Raw genomic sequence first — 13,514 nt, forward strand, 5'->3', positions numbered from 1 at the left:
AATATACTTGCACATAATTTAATTAGCAATATAAAAACTGTTTACCCCTGAAGCTGTAAACACAAACAAGGCGGCAGATTTCAAGCGACATCTGTCAATCAATAGCAAAAATCTGTCATTTTTAACCAATGTTGCCTACTAAATTCAGCCAAATTCACGAAATTCTTGTGCATTACAAACTTGCATTCACATGGGTCAAATGCGTAAATAAATGTAATAGCCCTGACAGACGAGCAAAATTAATGCGCTTTAAGCAACGCTAATGCGCATTGAAATTTTATGGTGACAGACGGCAGATTTGTACATTTGGACAGCTTATAGTAAAATTTGTTTATTTATTACAACAAAAAGTGAAATGAAAGTGTGCATAAGTGCAAGTATATTAACAAAAACAAATTTTAATATTTTTAGATGGCAGAAAATAAACAACGCACAGTTTGCTATCCATTTTTCCAATATTCTTCACTTTTTCACACACTTTCATTTCACTTTTCGTTTTAATAAATAAACAAATTTCACTATCAGCTGTCAAAATGCACAAGTCTGCCGTCTGTCACCATAAAATTTTAATGCGCATTAGCGTTGCTTAAGGCGCATTAATTTTGCTCGTCTGTCAGGGCTATTTAACTGAATTTATCAAATTTGAGTAGGCAACACTGGTTAAAAATGGCCGATTTTTGCTATCGTTTGACAGATGTCGCTTGAAATCTGCCGCCTCCTTTGTGCTTACAGCATCAGAGGTTCGCAGTTTTTATATTGCTAATTAAATTATGTGCAGGTATATTAACAAAAAAAAATTTTGATATTTTTAGATAGTAAAAAATAAACAACGCACAGTTTGCTATCCGTTTTTCCAATATTCTTAACTTTTTCACACACTTCTTTCGAGTTACAATCAACTATTGCTTTTAATTGCACTTTATTATCTTTTAACGTATTTAATAATAAACGAATTTTTTTGTTAAATTTCTTTGATTTCAAAATTGCCATTAATAATTTTTTCCTAACCATTTTTATTTCACTTTTTTTTTTTAATAAATACACAGTTTTACAATCAGCTGTCTAAATGCACAATTCTGCCGTCTGTCATCTGTCAAACAAGAGCAAAAGTCGGCCATTTTTAATCAGTGGTGCCTACTCAAATTTGGTAAATTTAGCTAAATGCACGAAATTTTTGTGCATTCCTAATTTGCACTAACATGGATCAAATGCGCAAGTTAATGCAAGTTAAACCGCCAATGCAAATTAGCGCTGTCGTCTGCCAGGGCTATTATAAATTTTAATCAAAGTCGCAAACCTTCAAGTATTGATAAAAGTGTGTTTTTCAGTTTTTTATGGAACTTGGCCACACTTATATAAATGAACTTATTTTTCTTTCACTACTTGTTCATCTTGTTAGAAGATTCACAAAATTTCTGGTGTTCGTCGTGGTCGTTGTGTTCCTACATCTTGCTCGTGACGTTGTTAGTGTAAGTATAAAATTAATTAAAATGTTGAAATAAAAATCATGAAGAATACATAAAAACGTTTGAAAAATTGTATCGTCAATTAAATTTATACGAAGCCATAGTATGTGAATAATAACATAAAAATGTAAAAGTGATTTCATAACCTACAAAAGAGTACTAACAATTTCTAAGTTTCTTAGCTGGTGGTATATGGGGTGATAGTGGTAAACTATAAATTTGTTTTTCTTGTTTTATATCTATAGTGGGTCACCTTTTTGAGCTAAGAATCTCATTCGCCTCGTTTCAATATCACTAGTATTTCTACAAAGTAAATAATAGAATGAAAGTTCACACTATTAGCTGATTAATTTTCGCGAAATAGAAATATATAATCATGTAGGTTCAGATAAATGTATGCCATTGAGAAAGAAAATATAACAGTCACCGGTATGTTATAAATGAGGAATTGAAAACTTACATATACAATTTGCTTAGGGTGGTGAATATGCTATTTTCTCTTGTTACGTAACAAACGAAACGTTGCAAAGTTTTTATCATTCGTTTGCTTTTTTGAACTAAGTTCACAGATTTAATGTTCTTTTGTAGAAAAAAACAACAACAGAGAAAGGATAGTTAAGGTACTAAATCTCAACGTAAGTTTAAGTTGTAAGTCTTAAAATCATGTGAGAATAATTTTGTGATAGATCAATGAAGATAATTTCGTACATACATATGTACATAAATGAGAAACTTTCGTCTATTTTTGCTGCCACAACTTATATACATATGTTAGTATAAATCCATGTATACATTTTCTTTTATGTGTTTATTACTTTTATTAATATGTATGAGTAGTTACTAAAAGAAGGCTTAAATATGAAATCACGAATTTAAAATATTTTGTGAACTATGAAAATATAAATAAATATTTTATTTTTGAACTGTGTAACTCATTAACCACAATCTTTTGTATAGGTATTTTTGTTAAAAAGCGTATATAGATATTGCTTTAAACATATGCAGATAACAAAACCACCCCTCACGTTTCCATGCAGCGAAAGTCAAATTTGTTACATCATCATAAGAAAAAAATAAATATTTCCGTAGCTGGTGTATGTTTGTTGTTTTAGTTACGTTTTGGCCGTTAGCCCTTGTTTAGCAAGTCGTAAAATCTTTATATGCATGAATGTATAATTATATTATATGTACAAAAACTGGCTGGGTGTACTATCCCACCACTATTTTTCATGTTTCATTCCTTAAGCTGATTAAATGTGAGTGATGTTTATCAATAATTTTTATATACATATTTTTTTTGTGTCCATATTCATATTCAGTTGATCCAAGTTTTTAACCAGCCTTTTTACTTTTTGAAATACTAGATGCATCTTGGAATATTACTATTTCATATTTTTAACATTTGTGGTCAAGATTGTTTTAAGTATTCCCAAAAAGTTAAACTGATTCTTAAAAACCTTAATTTGTATTATTTTATTTGTTTACTAATAATTTCAAGTATAAATACGTATTTCTGTACCTTAATCAAATATTTACTTTGTCTACACGAGTCTAATCAATCAATAATTTGAGAATTTTTAATCACTCAAAATTTAGACTAAAAAACGTACACATATATTTTACGTTACATATTTAAAAAAATAAAATACACAACAACCTTCAAAATATCTTAGAACAGTAATAAACTGACTTTTTTCCTAAATCTTTAATCTGCAGATGGCTCCTCCATCATATCCTGATCTTGGCAAACAAGCCCGCGATGTCTTCAGCAGAGGTTACCATTTTGGCCTATGGAAGTTGGATTGTAAGACAAAGACACCCTCTGGTATTGAGTTCAACACAGCCGGGCATTCCAACCAGGAGTCTGGCAAAGTATTCGGATCACTGGAGACAAAATATAAGGTTAAGGATTATGGTTTAAGTTTAACCGAAAAATGGAACACAGATAACACCTTGTTCACCGAAGTATCTGTTCAAGATAAGTTGCTAGAAGGTTTAAAGTTGGCATTCGAAGCTACTTTCGCGCCACAATCAGGGTGAGACAAGATAAAAGTTAACAATTTTTTTTTGTAATAATATTTTACTTTTGTTTGTTTTTAGCAACAAAACTGGAAAATTTAAGGCTGCTTATGGTCACGAAAATGTGAAGGTAGACTCTGACGTGAATGTTGACCTTAATGGTCCACTCATCAATGCATCAGCTGTATTGGGTTATGAAGGTTGGTTGGCTGGTTACCAGACTGCTTTCGATACCCAAAACAATTCCTTGAAAACCAACAATTTTGCCTTGGGCTATGCTGCAAAGGACTTTGTGCTGCATACAGCTGTGTATGTAATAAGTTTTATACACGAAAAGGAAGAATTTAATATTTTTATATTTGCAGCAATGATGGCCAAGAGTTTACCGGTTCAATTTTCCAGAAATGTACTCCAAAACTTGATGTTGCCGTCCAATTATCCTGGACATCTGGTGGTAACAATACCAAGTTTGGTCTTGGTGGCAAATACCTTATTGACGATGACATTAGCGTTCGTGCGAAGGTGAACAACGCTAGCCAAGTTGGTTTGGGTTACCAACAACGAGTACGTGATGGTATCACAGTTAGTCTTTCCGCTTTGATTGATGGCAAAAACTTCAATGCTGGCGGTCACAAGATTGGTGTTGCTTTGGAGCTGGAAGCTTAAAAGTATCCTAATTTAAAAACAATGAAACAGTTACCCATTAAATTATAACGGAACTCCAAAAAGAAATAAAGAACACAGAAATAAATTATTTCATGTTTAGCCAGTAAAAACAATATAACAGTTAATCCAAATAAATGGGATTTTAATTAAACTTAAAAACACATACACACAATTTTGGAGAATCTATTTTAAAACTATTATTTTTTTAATCTCATTTTCTCGTCCTTAAACACGGTTATTTAGTAACTTTCAGTTAAACGATATATTGTCGCCAACGCAGCTTTCGTATAAAGTTAATAAGTAGTCAAGCCAATAATATGCATTTAATTTAAAAACGTGTACTATAAACGTTTAAATTTATAAAGCTATATATACAATTTTATCAGAATTACATTGAAATGACAATATTATTTATTTTGTATGTGTAATATTTTAAGTACATACATACATTTATGTACCTAGTCATAAAAAAGAGAACGAATGAATCAAGGATACATTATTTTTTCGTTATCTCTGGTTGGCTCTACGGACTCGCTATTTTATCCGGCCGTGGATGCTGCATTACTCAAAGCAGCGATGAAGGGATGACCAACTTCTTCTAGTGTAAAGCTTTGAACACACAGCCGACTGCACGACAGTGAAATTTTGTCCACAAACGACGACTTGAAGCCAGCTTCTTGATTATTTTGAAGACAGCAGCGACATATAAAAAAATAAAAATTCACTTGAAAGAAATTTAAATATTTTGGTCAAAGTGAATTTTTTGTCATTTAAGTTATCATTTGTTATTGCAAATGATATATCAGTGCTATTTTATGTTTCTGTTGGTAAAATAACGTTAGTCTTGTTGCGGCTTAATATTTTTACATTTCAAATTTGAAATGGTTTTAATTTAGCGACAGCCACAACTGAAATCTTGCCGCATTGATGTCGTGCTGTTGTCCAAATAATTGCCGTTCCCACCCGCTTCCAGAAAAATTACAATTCTTATACGGCCAACTTCCTGTATTGGCGTAGGCGCTGCTTATGCGGTTATACCGAGTTTACAACAGCGCGCCAGCTCATAGGTACGCTCCAAGCGCTCATAGAGGGCATCTTTGGTTACATCGTTCTTCTCTTCCGTCGGGACATGGGCGCAAATCAGGGATATATTGAAGAACTTCGCTTTGATGCGGATTGTGGCTAGACGTTTATCTACCGGGGTGAATGACAGTACTCTCCCACCACGAATCCCACACCAAATTTGCGCTCCTTTATATGGCCACTGTAGTAAATGCCACAGCGATCACGAATACATCGTCCTATTTTGGCTCAAATGATGCGTGCTGCTTTTAATTACACTCAGATTGATTACAGTATGTACATACTCATATATTGGAATGATGGCCGCAATTTGTCCACATTGCGATCCGACTGACTTTCAAGGTGGAACGTCCGGAACGTCCATTGTATTCAATAACTTGTTTGAGTCATGTTCAACAATAAAATACGACATTTCAAATGACATTTTTTGTTGCAACAAAAATGATTATACTCTTACAATCTGTTGCTGTTGGCAGTGAAAAAGTTAGATGTATAACGTAATGCCGACAATAAAAATATTGAAAATTAGAGTTCCGACAGTCAAAATACCGACAAATCAAGAAAAGGTGGCGTTGATCGTTCGAGTCCCAAATCAAAACACCGACAAATCAAAATACCGTCAAATTAAAACACCGGCAAATCAAGAAAAGGTGGCGTCGGCCTCCGGTGACGAACACGCTCAGGATCATAACCCTTAGTCAGTAAAATTCTCTTTCTGTGCTTCGATAGAAATAAGGGCGGACAAGGTAAAATATTTGGGATGCACTTAAAATACCGAAATTCAAAATGCCGACAAAATTTAAATATGCAGCTAAATCAAAATACCGACAAATAAAAACACCAAAAAATCAAACTACCGACTAATCATACAGACAAAAAAATATTTGCAAAATCAAGTTTTATAGCCGAGGACTTGGAAAAAGTTCAACGCGAAAGAACTAAGCACGCCCAGGTGTGCCGAAGGCCTCCAATGTCAAAAAGAGTTCAACGCGAAATGCAGAAAGGAATTCTATGCGAAAAACTAATGTGTTATTTATTTCCTGTCATTGGGGTATTATTTAGTTTTGTTATTTCTTTTGGTTCTTTTGTAAAATATGTACGTAAGGTAACACTGATTATTCGATAGAATGTATCCTTTTTGTTAGAGTGTGAATAAAAATAATTGAACAAAATTTAAATATTGAATAAAAATAATTTTTGCACTATTTAATATAAAATAAATGGTTAGAAAAGAATTAGTGAAGTATTAGTGGATATAAAAGTTAAAAATATAAGTGTAAAATTAATTATAAATCGGGGAAATACGCGTTTTAATTAGTTGAATTTTTGAACTATAAATGCAAATACCTCAAAAACCATAAGTCCGCGGTAATAATAAGTAATAAAAATAATTGAACAAAATTTAAATATTGAATAAAAATAATTTTTGCACTATTTAATATAAAATAAATGGTTAGAAAAGAATTAGTGAAGTATTAGTGGATATAAAAGTTAAAAATATACTTAAGTGTAAAATTAATTATAAATCGGGGAAACACGCGTTTTAATTAGTTGAATTTTTGAACTATAAATGCAAATACCTCAAAAACCATAAGTCCGCGGGAACTATATACATATGTATATTTACTTGATCTGGAGGATCTCCTCTATCTCTATTTTAACCACGAAATCGGGAGATGCTATTCTAAAATTTACCCGAAACTATTTTTATAAAAGGTAAGAGGTTTTTTACAGAAACAATAAATCTAGTGATATAATTCATTTATTTACAAGTTATTCAGATGATATTTACAAAAAATTATTTGTTAAATTAAAGTAAGATGCTTAGCTATATTGACTAAATAATCTTCAGGAACATAGTTTTCCCTTTCTATTAATACTGCCTTAATGCAACTCTCCCTTTTTTCCAGGCGTCGCCGTTAGGTTGTTTTTCACCAGTGAGCACCTTTTCAATTTTGGTTTCTACCAAAACTTGTTCTTTAATCAAATTTGATATTAGATTGAATATATTTCCATGGTATCGAACAACTAAGCACGAAAGACGCCGATGCCATGACTCAACATTATTTTGCGTTCTCGGAAGGTTATATATTACGTTTTCAAATACTGACCAATAATTTAGAGCATATACTGGGGCTTTAAGCTTTTTATTTTATAAGGGTTTCCCAAATATATAAGATTCTTCAAAAAATTTAGCAATTTTCATAAAATCTTTATTATCACTTTTCAATGCTTCATAGTAAGATGGTATTTCATCAGCAGGTACGAAAGCAAGAGCCTTTAGTTGCCTAATTTTAAGAGAGAACTCTTCATTTCCTCCATATTTCTTTTGAAGCCCTTCTTTTTGTATACGCGTCCAAATAATTTGGCCTAAATGTGTTTAATTAGATGCCCACTTCACTTCACCTGTAAGACACTTACCACTTCCACTTGTTTAAATAATACACCCGTGTCGCTTATAAGGGTATTTTGATTCAATTTAATTCGATTGGTTTTTACTCTTTTTACAAATGTTCACCAGTATGAGGGTAATTACAATTTTTTTTTATTCGATGTTTAATTTTGATTTTCCACTAAATTGCGGAATCACAAACTGATTTTAATTAGATTTTTTTCAATTTATAACTGTGCGGAACTAAGACGATTGAAAAGGCGCGAGGACCACAGCGGCGATGCGTAAGCTTCAATTGCAGATCAAAACGAGACTGATCTTAAACTTTTTAGTTGACCCTTTTCACCAGTGTGGTATGTGTTTGCGTGTGTGGATGTCCTCTCGCGTGTGGGTAGTGTTGATGTGTGGGTCCTGTGGAATGTAGGTTCTGGGTGTGTGGTGTATTGGTGGTGGTGGTGTATTCGTGTAGTGGCACTAGGGGGGGGCGGCTTAACTCATTTAGCCATCCCGGCCCCCCTAGGCGAATATTCAGCCTAGCAATCTCTGCAATTGCTGGAGTGTTGCCACTACGTTGCTGAGTCCAGAAGCGGGGCGATGCTGTGGTGCTTTTGGACGACGCCTGGTTGGTGCAACGTGGTGCGAACGCCATTGATGGAGCGCAGGCCGGGCTGCAGTAGCTCGGCGTCGTACCGTCCGGTCTCCTCGCGTTAATCTACCCGTGCTTGGGGCAGCTGGCCGACCTGCATCGCGTCGTGGGGTCCTGTGCAGCAGCGTGTGATGTGGTCTGCCACACGTGTGGCATAAATCGGCAGAAGCACACTCCTGCGTCCCATGCGTGTGCGACAGGCAGTTGAGGCAGTGCTCATGTGCCTGTGCCACACGCTGTCGTTGTGTCGGCGTTAGCTCCTTAAAGAGCCCGCAGTGTTGTAGTCGATGTTTCAGGCGACATAGTGGGCATCGGATGCGACGCGGCTCGACTTGAGCGGATGGCTTTGATGGGGCTGCTCGTGAGCCACTACCAGAAGCGGCAGTCGATACCGCAGCATTGGTTGGGCGGGGCGGAGGAGTAGGCCCAGTACGTGCCACGTTGGTACCCGACCGAACAGTTGGTTTCGGGATAGTAGGCATGTCCACGTCCATCTTGATCTCTGTAAGAAATTATATTTGAATATACATGGTAGTATATAAATGGAGTATGCGATTGTGCCACGTTATGTGGCATGACTGGGTCGTCGTATTGACCGACCATTTTTTTGTAAATTTTATTGTTATTGTTAACGGTTGGTTGCGGGTTGCGATTTTATTGATTTATTTTCATTTGTGTTACGGCATTATGTTCGGATTGTTTAGTGTCGGATTTTCGTTATTATCCGCGGTTGGTAGAAATCATAATTTAACCAGCGGTCTGGTGAGTATTCCGTTTTGAGTACGGAGATCAACGACCCGGATGTGGCCGTCTGAGCCATAATGGAGCTTTTCTATACGGCCAAGTCGCCACTCGGTAGGTGGGAGACAATCGTCGTTAATAAGTACACAATATCCAAGCTTTGGTGCATTTTCCGATGTTTTCCATCGATACCTCTTGTGGAGGTCCTTTAAATAGTCTTCTTTCCATCTGCGACTGAAATTATGATAGAGAATTTTAATTCTTTCCCATCGATTTAATAAGGATAGCGACTCTACGCCTGGCTCAGGTGTGGCCAGAATGGGTGCTCCTTTGAGAAAGTGCCCTGGTGTTAGGGCTGTGAGATCTGAGGGATCTTGCGAGAGTGTTGTTAGTGGCCGTGAATTGAGAACGGCTTCAATGCGAATTAATACAGTTGTAAATTCTTCGTAATTAAATTTGTAGTTTCCAGCTACCTTTTTTAAGTGGGATTTGAAGCTTTTTACAGCTGATTCCCATAATTCACCCATATGACAAGCTCTTGGGGGGATGAATTGCCAATTAATGCCTTGGGGGCGTACTTTTGCACAATCTCAGGGGAAACTTGTTTAATAAAGTCCACAAACTGTTTTTCTGTGGCTCTTTGAGCTCCGATAAAGGTTTTTCCATTGTCGCTCATAAGTTTGGACGGAAAACTGCGTCGTCCGACGAAGCGAGCAAATGCCACGAGAAAAGCCTCTTTTGTCAGATTAGTACATAGCTCGAGGTGCACTGCTTTTGTCGTAAAACAGACAAAGACAGCCAGGTAGCCTTTCATTAGGGTAGGAGATCTTAGCATGGACGCCTTTATCTGAAAAGGCCCAGCAAAATCAACACCTGTGATAGTGAAAGGCAGAGCGAAGTTGCAGCGTTCCGGTGGAAGTGCTGCCATAATCTGCGTCCTCATCTTCTGTTTATGCATAGTGCAGATCTTGCACATGAAAATGCACTTTTTTATTTGAGGCTTAAGCCGTGGAATATAGAACTCTTGGCCTATTATATATTGCATTAGGCGATGTTCCGCGTGCAACATTAGCATGTGTACATACTTGAGTAGCAATGTTGCAAGTCGAGACTTCTCTGGTATTAGTAGAGGATGGCGTTCGTTATATGTCAGGATTGAGTTAGCAAGCCGACCATTAGCACGAAGCAGACCTTTCGTATCCAGAAATGGATTTAGTACTAAGAGTGAGCTCTTTTTGTCAATCGGCTTCGATTCTCTTAGTAGTGACATCTCGCAGCTGAAGTGGCGCGACTGAGTATAAGTGATAAGAGCGACCTTTGCCTTTTCTAGGTCTAGGTGCATCAATGTATCGCCTTGGGGATATACTGTGCGTATTCCCTTAATTCTAAGTTTGAGTCGCTCTATGAATTTGAGCATGTAAGCGATTACCCTGAGGGCTCGAGGGTATAATGAAAATCGCTCAAGGATGTCAGTATCATCCAATATCGTGTGAAAAGAGTCGATTTTTCGACTTTCGGGGGCAATTATATTGCGTATGGGCGATCGTGGCCAAGAATCGGAGGATTCTATTAACCATCGAGGGCCATTCCACCAAAGAGTGGTTGCACCCCCTTGTACCTAGGTCAGCAGGATTGTCAGCACTGGCCACGTGTCGCCAAGTGGCTGATCCCACTAGGTCAAGGATTTGAGACGTTCGATTTGAAATAGACGTCTTCCATGCATGTGGAGGTTCTTCTAACCAGGCTAATACAATTTCAGAATCAGACCAGAGATACAATTTGTATTTGGTCATATTTAGATGCGTTTGCACCATGGATACGAGTTCTGCTAGTAGTAGCGCACCACATAGTTCCAGTCGTGGCAGGCTTATTGTTTTTAGCGGAGCCACCTTTGCCTTCGCTACCATTAGGTGACTGGTGGTCGCTATGTCAGATTGTGTGCGCACATAGATGGTGGCACAATATGCCTTTTCAGAGGCATCACAGAAGCCATGTAGTTCGACTTTGTGCTCTGGGGCATAATTTATCCATCGTGGGATTTGTATCTGTGAGATATCATTCAGATTACCCGCGAACTGATACCACTTTTCTAATTGAAGTGGTTTCACTTGTTCATCCCAGTCAGTTCCGTCTAGCCACAATTCTTGTATTAGAATTTTTGCTTGTATCATTATTGGCGAAAGCCATCCTGCGGGGTCGAAAAGTTTGGCCACCGAGGATAAAATTTGCTTCTTAGTTATAGCTGATAGTGCGGATATTGACTCATTAGTGTATGAAAACTGGTCAGATATCGCATTCCATTGTATCCCCAAAGTTTTCGTTGTGCTTTCCTTTTCGAATTTAAGGAAATTAGTGTCTAATAGATTTTCTTTAGGTATGTCCTTTAAAATATTAGGGTGGTTCGCCGTTATCTTTTTCAACGGAAACCCGGCTGTATTGAGCGCTTGTGTCACTTGTGCTAGGGACTCGTATGCCTGTGGAAGATTGTGGCTTCCAGACAAAATGTCGTCTACATACGTTTGTGTTTTCAACACTTGTGTTGCCAGAGGAAATTCTGACTTTGTGTCTTCTGCCAGTTCGTCGAGTGTACGAATGGCGAGGTATGGGGCACAGTTTACGCCAAAGGTAACTGTTTTTAATTTAAAGTCGCTTAGTGGACTATTGGGAGATTTTCGGAAAATAATTCGCTGAAAATCTTGACCATCATCATGTACGACTATTTGTCGATACATTTTCTCAACATCCCCATTGAAAACGTATTTGTGTATACGCCAATTTAGTATGAGGAGCATTAAATCTGGCTGAAGCGTGGGTCCCGTAAATAAAATGTCATTTAGGGAATTCCCCGAACTTGATGATTTTGATGCATTAAAGACAACTCTTACCTTTGTGGTTTTTTTTGTCTGGCTTTATTACTGCATGATGTGGCAGGTAAAAAGAATTGTATTTACTTTTTATAATTTTTTCGCCAGGGCTGACTTCTTCCATGTGGTTTAAATGGAGGTATTCTTCTAAAACCCTATCGTATTCTGGTTTTAGCTCGCCTTTTTTAAGTAGGTTTTTTTCCATACTTAAAAACTGTTGGATAGCAGAGGTACGAGAATGACCTAAGGCGAGTGTGTGGGGAAATTCTGGCTTTAGTGGTAGTCGTACGACGTACCGGCTATTATCTAATCGAGTAGTTGTGGATTTGTAAAAATCCTCACAATATCGATCTTCTGGGGTTGTGATTGATATGGGGGGAAGTTCTTCTAACTCCCAAAATTTCTTTAGTTGAGTATTGAGGTATTCGTTTGAGATTTCTTCAACTTGAGTTGTCATTGTTGTGACTGTTTCCGCAACTAGTCCGCTTAGGACCCATCCGAAAATGGTATTTTGCACCAGAAGTGTTTTTGTAATTTTCTCAACACCTTCGAGAATAATTTGAGGTATGAGATCGCTGCTTAATAGAATATCTATTTGAGCGGGAGTGTTGCAGTTGGGGTCTGCTAACTTAAGGTGTGAAACCTTTTGCCAATGCTTGCTATTATATGATAGCTTGGAAGCATGTTTGTTAGTTGCGGTAAGACAATAGCTTCTGCTTGAATGCGCTTATCCGCTTGGGGGGAAATAAGGGTAATGGGGCAGATTTTGTTTGAGTTTTGTACTACTCTTCCGCCCATTCCCGTAATTTCAAAATTAGCTAGTTTTGTTGGCAGTTATAGCCTACTTCGTGCCCTTGACGCTATAAAAGATCGTTGAGATCCTTGGTCTATTAAGGCCCTAAGTTTAAACAGTTCTCCTCGGTGCTCGATGGAGACCACTGCTGTGGGTAATAATACACTGCTTTGGTTTTCGCTGTGTAGCGTCTGAGCTTTTAAAGCCTTTGAGCAGCATGGTGCTTCTTGGCAATTTTCTGAATTTTGTAAGTCGGGATTTGCTGTTGCAACTAATCCCGCAGCTCTTTTAACATTAGCGTTATTTTGAGCGAAGCTGGATAATAATAAGTACGCGTGAAATCTTTAAGATAAAAGTTTTTTTTTTGTTGTATACGCAATCTATCAAATAACGAACGCGTATTTCGTTTTACTTATTCCTGGTGCTTATGTATTTAGCTACTAGTTTGTTCTTGTTTTTGTTTTTTATTTTATTTAATGTTTCGTACTCGTTAGCAAATACTTGCGTATACGAGCGATAATGCAAAAAGGAGAAAAAGGTTGATGACCTTTATATATAAGTTTGCACAATATGTGCGTGTTTATGTGCATACGTAAGATGCAAAACAATTTTTTTTTGTTTTGTTTGCAATCCTGCTTGCTTGTGCTTTAACAAGAACAAGGGGTATTGCTGGACAGGTGCCGATTTGGTCTTTGAATATAAGTATGTGTGTGTGAACACTTCAAAATGGCAATACTTATGTATTTGCTTTTCCTTTCTACCAACTCTTAAAATTTTTTGTTTTATTTTGACCGTAATAATTTTTTTTTTTTAAATAACGAATTTTAAAATTTTTAATAAATTA

The 13,514-nt window shown here is 36.8% G+C and overlaps 1 protein-coding gene across 2 annotated transcripts; it reads left to right on the forward strand.

Annotated features, from left to right (window-relative positions):
• The first annotated feature begins 1,350 nt into the window (after positions 1-1,350).
• Positions 1,351-4,323, forward strand: LOC126765285 (voltage-dependent anion-selective channel). Of its 2 annotated transcripts, none has more exons than XM_050483001.1 (4): positions 1,351-1,469; positions 3,183-3,502; positions 3,567-3,794; positions 3,851-4,323. In XM_050483001.1, the coding sequence occupies exons 2-4, from the start codon at positions 3,183-3,185 to the stop codon at positions 4,149-4,151; spliced, it is 849 nt and encodes a 282-aa protein (XP_050338958.1). In that variant the 5' UTR covers positions 1,351-1,469; the 3' UTR covers positions 4,152-4,323. The 2 variants fall into 2 exon arrangements, with proteins under 2 accessions (XP_050338958.1, XP_050338959.1); XM_050483002.1 differs by lacking the exon at positions 1,351-1,469 and adding an exon at positions 1,981-2,086.
• The last annotated feature ends 9,191 nt before the right edge of the window (positions 4,324-13,514 follow it).

Source organism: Bactrocera neohumeralis, unplaced genomic scaffold (genome assembly GCF_024586455.1).
Source record: "Bactrocera neohumeralis isolate Rockhampton unplaced genomic scaffold, APGP_CSIRO_Bneo_wtdbg2-racon-allhic-juicebox.fasta_v2 cluster10, whole genome shotgun sequence".
Lineage (NCBI taxonomy): Eukaryota > Metazoa > Arthropoda > Insecta > Diptera > Tephritidae > Bactrocera > Bactrocera neohumeralis.

Coding starts and splice junctions, on each gene's coding strand:
- LOC126765285 (XM_050483001.1), top strand. CDS start 3,183: ATGGCTCCTCCATCATATCCTGATCTTGGCAAACAAGCCCGCGATGTC. Junction 3,503..3,566: donor ACTTTCGCGCCACAATCAGG/GTGAGACAAGAT, acceptor GTTTGTTTTTAG/CAACAAAACTGGAAAATTTA. Junction 3,795..3,850: donor TTTGTGCTGCATACAGCTGT/GTATGTAATAAG, acceptor TTATATTTGCAG/CAATGATGGCCAAGAGTTTA.